Genomic DNA, 14,003 nt, shown 5'->3' with positions numbered 1-14,003 from the left:
CAAATTCAAAGGCCGATTCAACCTCTTGCAACAAAAAAAAAAAAAATTGTCTTTCCCAATGTTCGATGTGTAGCTTAGGAACAAGAATACTGACCATTCCTCTTGGAGAATTTGCATAGAAGCTCATGATATGATCTTAAAGATTTCTACGGAGAGAATTTGCATAGAAGCTCATGATATGATCTTTAAGACTTCCATGGTTTGTCCCAATTCGAATTGCTTGCATTTCTCAACCAATGGATTGAAGACCAGACCAGGAAGATGAACATATGATGAACTGACAAGTGCACTATGCCATATAGAATATGTGGACTATAAAAGAAATATTTCGATTCAGTGATCATCTCTGAAGGATTTTGACAAAAAATTCATAAGTTTCAACTTTGAATCGGATTCAAGTGGCAAATTTTCTGAACCTGTTCCATATGCTCAAGCTCTTTTTGATTTTCATCATCAATATCCTCTAACTGCTCAAACTGGTCTCCCCTATCAGCTGCAAAGAAAGGGCTTCAGTATTGATCAAAAGTTAACACTAATTTTCTTCTTCAAAGTAAAAAGTAGTTATTATAGTATAATAACTGACCAAAATTTCCAGGATTGACTCAAATCTTGTCCAATTGCCTAAAGTTTCTCTTCAACTTCGTCTAGAAAAAGGATATCGAAATGGAAAAGGATACATAGATCTATTACTCCAATGTAGCTATTTCTTTCTCTCATTTGAGCCCAAACATTTGATGGCCAAAGGGCACAGTGAGATTGTATCCTAGAATTTGAAATATGGTAAAAGAAAGAAGGAAATAAAGCTACCGTCAGCAAGGGCACCTACAAACTTTAGGGATGGAAAACCAAGAGGAACATGCATTGTAGAAAAGTAAAACTAAGAGGAACATTACAATCAAATAGCAAACTGCATAATGGGATCTCAAAAAGTTCAAACATTTCTTTATAGATCTCTAATGGAATCCCAAACTCAAGTTTATTTAAAAGAGTGGGAAGTATCGAAACTCTAGAACCCCTAGACCCTACCGAAACTCTCCAGTATGTAAGTAGCGCTCAATTGCAAAATTGACGATCCTGATGATTATCGTTCCAATTGCATACGGATAGTTAAGGTTGATATTGTTTATCTTCTCACCCTCTATCCTTTTCCCCAACTACTTCTGGATCAGCTCCGACTTCCTCAGCATATGAAAGTTTAGAACTTCTAAGTATTTGATTTTTTTCGTTAGTTTTTTGGACAAAAAAAAATCTGAAAATTCAGCTCCTACAAATACAGCTAGGGGTGGTATACTAAAATTTATACTGCATATCGTATATTATATCAAAATATTCGGTATACAATAAAATCATAATAATACATTATTGAATTTTTGGTATACCGTTTAGGGTAAAATTTCAAACATTTTAAGAAAATGTTATACCGTTACTAATATCGAAAATTTTGATATTTTTTTCCCATCCTTAAATAGAGCATGTTAAGTAACAGTATCAGCCATCTTCTACATGACCTCAAGTTTCTAGAGATAAACCCTGACTAATTAGGTAACTTCTTGGTTATCTTGGAAGAACATCATCAATCGGTCAAGTGCGGATATAATTTGGGAGCGAGAGTTTAAGGTTGAGGTCAGGATGTATGCAAAATTTATCAGTTGAGAAGTGATTAGTGAAATCTTTTGAAATCTTTTAAGATCATCATCTTTAAGTCGGCTTAAACAAATCGAGTTTAGTGATTAGTGATTAGTGATGAACTTAGTAATTAGTGGTAAACTTAGTGATTAGTACTGAATCTGCTAAGTAAGATGATCATCATCTTTAAGTCATCTTAAACGAATTAAATTGTATGCATTAAGTTTATTAACAAATAGAATTTATTTCTCATATATTATTATTTTTTACTTATTACTACAAATATTTATAAATTTCTATAATATATATTTATAAAATTTATTCAAGTGCTTAAACTTATTTATTTAATATTTCTTTTATTATTGAATAAATATAAATAATGTTCAACTTCAGTTAGATCAAAATAAATTTAAAGATAAAAACAAAAAACAAAAACCCAAGTAATAAGAAAATATTCATGACATAAGCAATTCTTTCCGCAGCTTCGACGCTGGAAATGGATAGGGACGCCATATACTGTTCTATTGGTGGCGACGGTAGTAGTGGTTGATTGTCGACGGTGAAAAGCTAGGCCTCGACCTCCTTCAGCTGGATTGTCTCCTACTACTCTATATCTGTCAGAAGAAAGACCAGCAGTCGTGTGGACCAAGATTGGTCGATCAAATTAAGTTAAGTGGCATGTGGATGAGATCACGAGAAGACGAGAGGGCAAGAGGTGGCTGACAGAATCTATTGAGCTTTAGACTTTCCCAAGGAATTGAATGTGGCGGGCGTGGAATAATAATAATAATAATAATAATAATAATAATAATTATTATTATTATTATTATTATTATTATTATTATTGTTGATGATAGAGAATCTATTAAGTTTTAAAGTTTGCTAAATGAAGTTTGAAGTAATAGACATACCAACTGAAAAAGTTGTAAACTGTAGTAGTTGGTGATCATGGTAAGAATTATGTTAACCATCAAATTAAACTGTAGTAAACTATATCAATCGAAACAACAATACAATCTAACAATATCATTGTACATGATGATCATTGCATTATTTGGTCACTCTCAGTGGATGTGAAATGCATATAGAAAGCAGTATATCCATGTGCCAAGATCAGTACCCTTCATTTATCACCAAATAGCCTTCTAATTTTGGTTGAGTTTTCATAATAGTAGTTGACTCTCTTCAGTTTCAGAAGTTAAGAATACAATAAATATTAGCTAAATTAAGTTAAAAGATTTGATATTAGCCCTTCGTGGCTGTTAATCTTTATTACTAATTTTCTTCCCTATTATATGCAATGCCATTTCTCCCTGAATCAATAAATTGAAGATTAATTTTAGGGGGGTAAATGAATCAAACTGCTTATTAGTTATTCGAAACTCAATTCGATAGAAGTTCGTTTGAGTTCATTTAATGAGTCTCGTAAGATAAATAAATCAAGTTCAAGTTTCACAATATTCGACTCGTTAGCTCATGAACATATTTATCAAGTTTATGAATCAACTTTTAAATAAAAAAAAAAATTTTAATATTCAATTTATAGATTTTACATTCTACTTATAAAACATATAGATTAATATATTACATTTATTTATTAAACTAAAATTATAAATTTTAATAAGAATATTATAATTTTCTCTAAATATATAATTTAATTTTTAATAAATATTTAAATTTATAATTTATATTTATTATGTTCATTTAGACTCGATAAAAATTTGAATATGCTCGTGAATCATAAATATATTCATTAAATAAAATTCAAATTCGACTCAATTATAAATGAGCTAAATTCGAATATTCAAAAGTTTGGCTCTGCCTAATTACATCCCTAATTAATTTGCAATAGCTAGGTTTTCTTATTTGAATTCTCAAATGTGTGTGCCAAATTTTAAACTGATTTGTATGCTTCAGCAAGGAAGGAGATGATCATCGACCGCTCCTCCTCCAGTACCATCTCAACGGCCAGCTTCATCATCCACAAAGGAGTGCTTGCCACGTCAAGGTTTAACGGCCCCACGTATTTTTAAAAAGTTTCCACGTTACTCGACGCTGTTTTGTGGCTTGGGTTGCACAGCAGATCCTTACGAAGAAGTATTTTTTACTTTCCAATGGGACGAAAACAATTGCACGGTAAATAGTTTAAAGGGGTAAAAGGGAAAATGACACTGTCTGTCTTCTACATTTCTCTGCCTTTTCCAGCGTTTTTAAAAGAAACCCCTCAAATTTGTACAATATTATTATTTCCTGCCCTCGTCGTCGGCGTTGTCCGCCTCCTCCGCCCTCTCCTCCTTCCATGTGAAGATTAGGGTTAGCGCCGTGAGAGACCTCGATCTCTCTCTCTCTCTCTCTCTAAGGTCACAGAGGGCAAAACCGATGAGACGCCGGAGATCCCACGCTGCAACACTTGTATCCTCGCTCCTGTTCCTCCTCTTGGTAGCGATCTCCTGTTCCGCGGACCGAAGCGGTACGGAGGCGGGTCCTAGCGGGGTGGAGAGGTCCGCCTTGCTGCAGTTCAAGAGTTTCGTTACTTCCGACCCCGCTAGGTTGCTCGGGGCATGGGGCTCCGAGGCCAACCACTGCTCTTGGCCTGGCGTCGCGTGCGATGGACGGTCACGGGTCGTCTCCCTTAATATATCTGCGAAAGACAGCTCCTCTAAGCTCCCCTGCTCCCGGTCCGGCCTCTACCGTCGCAGCTGCGGCGATCTCGGCCGTAGGATGGTTGGGACACTTAGCTTGGTCCTGCGGAATCTGTCAGAGCTCAGGGTGCTGTCGTTTCCGTTTCATGACTTTCATGGCGAGATTCCGGGTGTTCTCTGGGAATTGAAGAGGCTGGAAGTGCTTGATCTTGAGGGAAACTCGCTTTCCGGTGGTTTACCCTCACGGTTCCCCCGCCGGTTGCGCGTGCTAAATTTGGCTTCCAATTTGGTCAAAGGTCAGATCCCTTCTTCCCTCTCGAGATGCGCGGATTTAGAAGTCCTAGACCTATCCGGCAACCAAGTCAACGGAACAATCCCGAAATTTCTTGGTGATTTCTCCAAGCTTAGAGAGCTCTATCTTTCTTTTAATCGGCTTAGTGGTCCGATTCCTGTTGAGCTAGGATATGGGTGCCGGAGTCTGCAAATTCTGGACTTGTCCGGAAACTTGTTTACGGAAGGCATTCCCTCCAATTTAGGAAATTGTTCTGAGCTGCTAGTTCTAATGCTGTTTTCCAACCTTCTTGAGGGTTTTATACCTCCTGAACTTGGGCGACTGAAAAAGCTTCAGGTTTTGGACGTCTCGAGGAACAGTCTGAGTGGAAATGTACCTGCTGAGTTAGGAAACTGCTTAGAATTGTCTGTCATTATTCTTCTGAATCAATATGATCCGATGCCAGATGAGGAAGGCACGGGCTCTGTTGATATTGATGAATTCAATTGTTTTCAAGGAAGACTCGCTGAAAATATCACAGCTCTACCAAAGCTTAGGGTGCTTTGGGCTCCAAGGGCAACATTTGAAGGGACAATTCCTAAGAATTGGGGACTCTGTGAGAATCTTGAGATGGTTAATTTATGCCAGAATCAATTTCAAGGACATATACCACAGGCATTTGCCCAATGCAAAAGGCTTAGATTTCTAAATTTGAGTTCAAACAGTTTGACTGGTTGGCTTGATGATGAACTTCCCGTGCCATGCATGGATGTCTTTGATGTCAGTGTGAATCAGTTGTCTTCCTCCATCCCTAGGTTTACCAACACAGAATGCCCTTCATCTAAGGTCACACCAGATGAATTGTCCTCTTCTTATATTTCATTATTTGCTTACAACTGTCTTAAAGGTCTGAAATGGCCTCTTGCTGAACCTGGTGGCGAATTGATTATATATCACAATTTTGCAAAGAATAATTTTACAGGCACTTTGTCTTCTTTACCATTGGCCACCGGTAGGTTCCAGAACAATACTGTCTATGTATTTCTTGCTAATGGGAATCATCTTTTTGGATCACTGAATGCTATTATATTGGAGAAGTGCAGCAGGGTGAGTCATTTGGTGATTGACTTGAGCAATAATATGATATCTGGAAGATTTACATCAGAAGCAGGCATGACATGCCGGTCTCTTGTGGTGTTGGATGTTGCTAGTAATCAGATATCGGGAACCATTCCTGCAAATTTTGGGTTGTTAAGTAATCTTGTTTGTCTGAATTTGAGTTGGAATCAACTACAGGGTGAGATACCTGCAGGAATCACACAGTTAAAAAGGTTAAAGTATCTCTCGTTGGCCGGTAACAATTTCAGTGGTCACATTCCTCCTGACATAATTAAATTGCAAGATCTTCAGGTTTTGGATCTGTCTTCAAATTCCCTTGCTGGTTATATTCCTACTGTTTTTGTGAAGTTGAGAAATCTCACTGCCCTGTTACTTAATAACAACAAGCTTTCTGGGGCAATTCCTTCAGCTTTTGCCAACTTTGCGTCACTTTCGAAATTCAATGTTTCTTTCAATAATTTGTCTGCATCATGGCCTCTTAATGCCAGTACACTGAAATGTGATAGTGTCTTTGGAAACCCTTTGCTGCAATCTTGTCCTGCATATTCTCTCTCTGCTCCTTCATCTGATATGCAAAGAAGTAGCCAGAGTCCACAGTCATATATGGACTCAGTGTCAGCAAGCTCATCCAATGATACCAGAGGCAACAGTGGCTTTAGTTCTATTGAAATTGCCTCAATTGCATCAGCAGCAGCCATAGTTTCAGTCCTCTTAGCTCTGATTGTCCTGTATATTTACACAAGAAAGTGCGCTCCAAGGGCTAGGTCCTCTGTTAGGTCTTCTGGAAGAAAGGAAGTGACTGTCTTTGTTGAGATTGGGGTTCCATTGACTTACGAGAGTGTTGCACGAGCAACTGGTGGTTTTAATGCAAGTAACTGCATTGGAAGTGGAGGTTTTGGGGCCACATACAAGGCTGAGATTTCACCAGGGGTTCTAGTGGCTATCAAGAGACTCGCAGTAGGAAGATTTCAAGGTGTTCAACAATTCCACGCAGAGATAAAGACTCTTGGAAGATTGCGACATTCTAATCTTGTGACGCTAATAGGTTACCATCTTAGTGACTCTGAGATGTTTCTGATTTACAATTACCTTCCAGGTGGTAATTTGGAGAGATTTATACAAGAAAGGTCGAGCAGACCTGTAAATTGGAGAATGCTTCACAAGATTGCTTTAGACATTGCCAATGCTCTTAATTATTTACATGACCAATGCGTGCCCCGTATCCTTCATCGGGATGTTAAACCAAGCAATATATTGTTGGACAATGAATTTAATGCTTATCTTTCAGATTTTGGATTGGCAAGGCTTCTAGGAAATTCTGAGACCCATGCAACTACTGGTGTGGCTGGAACTTTTGGGTATGTTGCTCCTGAATATGCCATGACATGTCGTGTTTCTGATAAAGCAGACGTATATAGCTACGGTGTGGTGCTCTTGGAGCTAATTTCAGATAAGAAAGCACTGGATCCTTCCTTCTCTCCATATGGGAATGGTTTCAACATTGTAACTTGGGCATCCATGTTATTGCAAAAAGGCCGGGCCCGTGAGTTCTTCACCGATGGGCTCTGGGATGTGGCTCCCCATGATGATTTGGTGGAAACCTTGCACTTGGGTATCAAGTGTACTGTCGATTCACTCTCTATTAGGCCCTCAATGAAGCAAGTTGTTCAACGATTAAGGGAACTCCAACCTTCACATTTTGGGCGTGGTTAATTTATTCATCTTGAGTGGTACAATACATTATTCTTCATTACAGTTACGTATCATGTTGATCTGAAAATGTTAGTTTTATTCATCCATGTTGTACTTGCAAGACACTGTAAACCCATAGATGTTTTTCCCTTTTATGTACCTCTCCACCAGGAAGCTCAGGCAGAATATGCTAGTGACTTTAGTAATCAAATCTAAAAATAGTATTACAAGAAATCTGTATGCTGCGACTTATTAGTATTACAATAAAGCTTTAACAACTTGTGCATTCTGAATCTTAATAGGCAAATGAATATTTATACACCAATTGAAACCTTGAGATGTGCTTGAGATAAAAAAGCCTATCAAGAGCATACAGTCACTAGATAGAAAATTAGGTTCTTTTATCTTACACTTATTTGGTTCATATGCACTTTTACTTTGGCTTGATAGACTCGTTTGCACTGACCTTAACCAGAATTTTTTCAATAACTACAACTTCTTGTTTCTTTCTAATCCTTAAAGTATTTAACAACAGGTAAAGTGATACTTATTTGCCTGCCATTCCAATGAACTGAGCTGTCCCAAGGATGGAATACCTGAGAGTTTTCGCCACCTGAGCTTCATGATAAGCTGACTGGTATAAGCAGTATCCTTTGGAATTCTTACCGAGAAGGATCCATCTGAAAGGTTTGTTTCCAAATCTCTTTTGCCTAATAATGATGGCAGATCTTGATACTGTTAACATTTTATGATTATTTAATTCAATTGTTAACTTCTGATATATCTTATCACCATTTATCCAACTAGCTTGTTGCAAAATATGTTGGTTGACTTTGTAACTTACCGCAGGGGCATATCTTGCAAACAAAATTTACATAAGAGCCACAATGATAAGCACCATGATATCTAAACATGCTGCAATATTGGATATCATTATATGCACCATATTTTTTATGGCAACTGAAGCGCTCTAGTATGTAGCAATGATTGTTTTTTTTTCAACTATAAAATTTCCGTTCTCTTAATTCTATAAACCAATTTAGGTTTGAACTATGAATATTTGCTGCAGCATGCTACCAAGCTCAGATCACTTTAGCTATGGCTCAGATCCAATCTTTTAGTATAGATTTGGACAAGGGTACAGGTTTTATCAATTGAATAGTTTTCTGTTATTTTTGATGTAACTTCAAGTCTGACAATTTTCTAATGGGGTTCCGTTGTATGTGTGGGATGACAGAAGGGTTTCCAGTAAGTTGCTTATTACTGTTATTGTGCATTTTTGATGTTTTTTGCCAACTGAATGTTGCAATATATGGTATTGTTCTGGTGTTACAGCATAATTGAAGTGTTGGAGAGCCCCTGGATTTTTGATGTGTGAATAAGAAATACCTACCTCAGTGAGTGAAAGGCAATGCTATTGCTGATTATCAGTTCATATGGAGAGACCCATGGTTGCTCCAATACACTCATGAGAACCTGTGCTCTTATCTGGGACAGGTAGGTACAAAACTATTTGTTTGGCTACGTTTATAAAAATTCTGGATCCGTTTTGTGGCTTGAACCATCTATTTTCTTTTGCACTCAGTTACTCGATTTGTTTTCAATACACCCATGGAATGACTTTAAACCGGATATTCTACGATTAAACATGTGGAAAAGGTGCAAAACCCATATAAAACCAACAGTGATTGTGTGATAAACTCATGACAAACCTTTAGTTGGTAGTTTTTCGATACCGATCCTGGAAACTAGAATGAACACCGATGCTTCTCTGGTAACACATATGCCATTTAAAGCTAAATTGTCTAGAGATATGGATGACTTCGTTGTTTCTTCCTGCAGAAGATCTGGGAGGGTTCACAATGGAAATGATATGGCCTTTTTTGTGCAATATTTCTCTTGCGGATGACAACTAGGAACTTATTGTGAACACTCTAGACATAATTCATGAAGAATATAAAGTCGTCGTTTCTTTTATCATTTTTTGTTTGTTCTTCTGTAAGTAGTTCTGCATCTTGTGAGAATTTAGCGAGGACCCAAGCAGAAGAAACCTTGAATCTTCATAGTGCTGTAACATTTGCTAATGCCAACTTGGTTTCAGTGGAGAGCAAAGGCCACTCATCTAAGTAATATGGCTCTCACTAGGATATGTTGTGTGATGACACCAACTGCAGAAGCTGGAGAAGGTCCCTAAAGGGTTCCAATCTAGTTAATCCAAGAACAAGTGAAGCAGAAGAAAAGTCTAGTTGGAGAAGATTGACATTCTGATTGGTTGGAAGGGAGAAGTGCAGGGGAATTCTTATGGGATTATTATTATAAGAACTCGTGATTTTGAAAAAAATTTAAGTTAGCCAGAATTCTCTCACGAGATTGAATGTTTCCTGTGTATCAGGATCCTTTTTAATAATTTGCTAAATTCATAAAGGTATTAAAAAATGAAGGATATGCTTTAATTTTTTAGAAAGTTTGTTCTTCATATATGATAGGTTTTACATCTCCATACGATTAACAAAGGGATGAGTCATGTAATTAGTCCTAATAGCTGGACAAATACAATTTGATGGCAATATATAATAAGTTGTACTTTAATGTCTTCACATTTCAAAATCATATATTAGCTTTTGTGATGGTATCTCTTAATTTTATATTATCTTTAATGACATTGTTTATTCACAATTCTGAAACATGAATTTTCTTATTGGGATCACAAGGGCTGATCTCTAATTGATTAACACACTGTTGCACTGTTTGCTACAATCAATTTTCCTAAAAGGATCATTGATGTAGAAACATTAAATTGCTAATTTGCAATCTTAAATCTGTTTTTGAAGATTTGAATTTGGTGCTCCTAGAATATGATATCACCCCCACCTTTACTTGTTGATCCATCATGAAACTTGTCTCTCATCATAGAGAAAAATACAAGAATATAAAGAAAGAAAGAGCAATACAATGGGGTTTAGACCCAAGTCTATTTCATAGAAATAAGGTAAGCCTCTACAAGTAAATAATGAAATGCTCTTTTAATGTCAAATTTTCGCATTAAAAAAATGTTAAACATCACAAAAAATAACCAACATTTTTGAGTGATGAACTGCCTTGAAACCAACATTTTTTTAGTTAAATTACTACACATATCTCAAGTTGTAAATATATTATTAGTTCCATTGACGCACATGATGTATGATGCTTCAACATACTTATTCCACTTGTTAACTTGCATAATCTTATCAATAGATTGATTATGGCACAACAGCTTTGCATCTACCACTCTTCATGGCTTCTGCTTGCCTTTGTTTGAAAACCTCATGTGTCTTCCTTATTAACAACCTCATCAATCAAATCTTTGAGTATTAACATCTCAATCTCTAATATTGCGGCTTGCGACTCTTTGCAGGTATCAGTCTCACGCTCCATTAGCTGGAGCAAATCTTCACTTGACATCAAGTTGTCATCACCTTCACTGAGGCTCTCAGCTTTGAGATGATCAATGTCAGAGCACAAAACTTTTTGCAATTGACGTCTGCTGGGGAACATTCCTTTCATCCATTGAACCAATACCTTGGGGCAAACATGTAACGACGATGCATCTAACTCCAACTTACGTAGTAGAAGCTCATTCACTACATCAAACACCAGCTTGCGGTTGAGTTTCTCGGTATCTGACTTGAACTGGTTGCTACTTTTATTAACGGCCTCTGGTTCGACAAGGTAGCCAATCAGGATTTATCAGATGGCCTGAAGGATGAAGCTGGTTGGCCATTGTGTTAATTTGTCTCAATGTTAGATCTCTCATCAGAAGACCTGATGCCTAGAGTATTTCAGCCACATACTGGTGATCCATAGCCACTGATCACTTGCTGGAGGTTTAGCAACACCAGAGCTTAGATTGCTCAGCTTCTGGATTTGGTGTTTGATGTTAGTGAGCTTCTTGGGATGGTGGAACAAAGAGCTCGATTTAAGCAATGGGTCACAAGGAGTGGTGACACTAAGTGAGGCTTCAATTTTATCATTTGGAAATTTAATAGAAAATACTATCATTATTTGCTTCATGCTGGTGCCTAATCTGATAAATAATAATTGTATTGAGATTCAGACTACCATTTTCTCGTCATGTTTTGCTGAGTATAGTGCACAAAAGTATGCATTTAGTAATGCAAGAAAAAAATGTCCATGCATGGGGGAATGTTTGAGAACACCAGGTAAAAACTTGAAATCCGGAAGAAAAGGATAGATTCCCTCACTTCATTGGCTGATACATTAAATTAACTTACCATTTCTAATATGGACAAGTAATGTATATAAGCAAAGATGCCCATGTAACCCTGGCCTTCAAGTGAATCTGAAGATATTCTCACAGAAGGAAGATCGTCCCCATAAACTGAATCATCTAGAATAGATGTTGGCCTTGGTTGCTTGGAAATAGCAATTTTTGGATACATGGCTAACATGTCTTCTTTTGCATTATGTGATTTTTTTTTCTGGAAAAAATGTATGCAATATGATCAGTGCTTCAGTGAATGCAATTGGCAAGAACAATAAGTTAAACTTGATGTTCAAAATATTTATATTTCTTACTAGTTAATTTAAATATTATTTAGGCAAGGACATACCTTCTGGTTTGAGACTGAAGAAGCACTTTTAGATGCCCTACCAGATGAACTTTGGCTACAGTTGGGGCTTCTTGCTTCTAGATCAATCTGTGATGCCAAACTAATACATGTAACGGTCCTGAAACATATTTTGTCAAAATGGTGTTTCTGACTTCTTGCTTCACTACTGATGTCACTCGGTTTCTCATCATTCTGTTTTGCTTGAGCTGGTTTATGTCTAAGAGAGCGTCTTGGTGACACTGACTCTGAAGAATTTATAATAGAAGCCTGTTATTCAACTCACAAGATGAAACTGGAGGACAAGATCTATTTTCTATTACAAGTTTTTTCTGTTGTAATCTTGGACTGACAGAAGTCGATGCCTTAACTGAATTTTCATGGTCTTCTCGAGGTGACTTCGGAAGCCTACCAGCCATCTGAGATATCTTTGAATGACTTGTGTGCATCTCATTTTCTTCTGTTGTGCATTTGGTTCTGCCCTTGGTAGTTGGGTCCAACATGACAAAAATAAAAAGGCCCTTTAATCTACAATGTTGCAAAAGCCAATGACTCTTGAGTTTACCTCATATGACTACACAGGGAAAAATTAATTAGTATTAACAAACTCAAGTGTATTAGTCTGGTCCATGAAATTTAATTCAAGCCTTATAAAAAGGGGAAAAGAAAAGGTAAATTTCTATGCTCTTGTAAAATTTTCAATCTTTTTCCATTAACATTAAGGCCCTTACTGCTGCACTTAAATAAAGTTCTTCAATATAATCCATATGATCGAGTAGAAACTATGATTCACGTGTTAAGCATAACAAACAAACAAATTTAAGTCTTAGGTAAAATATTACGCGATTCAAATATTTCTTTAGAATTTATCTTAGCATAGAATACCCACCTCTGTATAGTTAAACTCAAAACCAATGCAAGAGAATTTTGATATCGTAACTCTTCAGAAGACATTTATCTGTTAAAAAAATTTGTATTAGCTAGTATGGAAAATTAATTACCTCCTATTTTTCCTATTTTAATTCTAGGAATCAAGGAGATTGGTACACAAAAGTAACAATATAAATCATTATTATTCAGTAAACCTAACAATAGTAACATATTTGTAAAATGATAAACATCACTATTTTTCCTTTTAGTGATCACTTTATTATGTGGTGTTCCTACTACCTGGGACATTTTATTATGTGGTGGTTATTATCATCCTGGAGGTGTGCTTGAGGAATTGGTTGCCTTTCATCAAGAAAATACTTGATAATTGCTGGAGATGGCTAGGAGCAAAAAACTTTTCTGTGCTTATTTTCGTAGGGCTTTGGGGTGAATGCTTATCATGTTGTTCAATTGTATAAAAGATTTTGCCTCTTGCAACATCAGTATTTTTGTCAATTTTTAATCTAGCACAACAATGCTCTGATGCACATCTTAAGAAACTAGAAGGGGGTAGCGTAGCTTTACCACTCCTTGTAGTATCCGCTGCTCGATGGGAAAGATGTGCGACTTACTGCCTACAGGGGAAGAGGCGTTTACAATAGCGTCGGCTGTCCTAAACACCTCAAGTCGCAGCCAAATGTAGAGATGAGAAATTGAATTAAGGGCTCAATGTTAGGGATGTAAATGAACCAAACAGTTCGCGAGCTATTCGGAGCTCGATTCGGTAAAAAGCTCGTTCGAGTTCGTTCGTTTATCTTATCGAACCGAGCTCGAGCTCGATTTCGAGCTCGACAATTTTATCAAGCCGAGCTCGAGCTTAAGGATATTTGGCTCATGAGCTCGCGAACATGTTCGTTTATAGACTCGCGGGCAAAAAAAAAACGATCCTTAAACCGAATCAAAAAATGAGCTCTAAAATGAGCCAAAAAAACGAGCCTTAAAATGAGCTTTAAAATGAGTTAAAAAATGAGCTCTAAAACGAACAAAAACGAGTTCTAAACGAGCCCGAGCTCGCTTAACGAGTTAGGCTCGTTAACTTTGATAATCGAACTAATAATGAGCCGAGCTTGAACTGTTCACGAGCTTGATAATTCTAAAACGAGCCGAGCTCGA

General features: G+C 37.0%; 1 protein-coding gene across 6 annotated transcripts; it reads left to right on the top strand.

The window, feature by feature from the left end:
- The first annotated feature begins 3,783 nt into the window (after positions 1-3,783).
- Positions 3,784-11,450, top strand: LOC121986400 (LRR receptor-like serine/threonine-protein kinase RPK2). Of its 6 annotated transcripts, none has more exons than XM_042540327.1 (6): positions 3,785-7,388; positions 7,886-8,037; positions 8,200-8,323; positions 8,420-8,598; positions 8,686-8,847; positions 10,748-11,450. In XM_042540327.1, exon 1 carries the CDS (start codon positions 4,006-4,008, stop codon positions 7,369-7,371), a length of 3,366 nt encoding a protein of 1,121 aa, XP_042396261.1. In that variant the 5' UTR covers positions 3,785-4,005; the 3' UTR covers positions 7,372-7,388; positions 7,886-8,037; positions 8,200-8,323; positions 8,420-8,598; positions 8,686-8,847; positions 10,748-11,450. The 6 variants fall into 6 exon arrangements, with proteins under 6 accessions (XP_042396260.1, XP_042396261.1, XP_042396262.1 ...); XM_042540328.1 differs by having other exon boundaries at positions 8,394-8,598; XM_042540329.1 differs by having other exon boundaries at positions 8,200-8,488; positions 8,588-8,598.
- Positions 11,451-14,003: the final 2,553 nt, after the last annotated feature.

Source organism: Zingiber officinale, chromosome 5B (genome assembly GCF_018446385.1).
Source record: "Zingiber officinale cultivar Zhangliang chromosome 5B, Zo_v1.1, whole genome shotgun sequence".
NCBI classification, from domain to species: Eukaryota; Viridiplantae; Streptophyta; class Magnoliopsida; order Zingiberales; family Zingiberaceae; genus Zingiber; species Zingiber officinale.
This window is presented reverse-complemented; position numbering and strand designations above follow the sequence as displayed.

Coding starts and splice junctions, on each gene's coding strand:
- LOC121986400 (XM_042540326.1), top strand. CDS start 4,006: ATGAGACGCCGGAGATCCCACGCTGCAACACTTGTATCCTCGCTCCTG.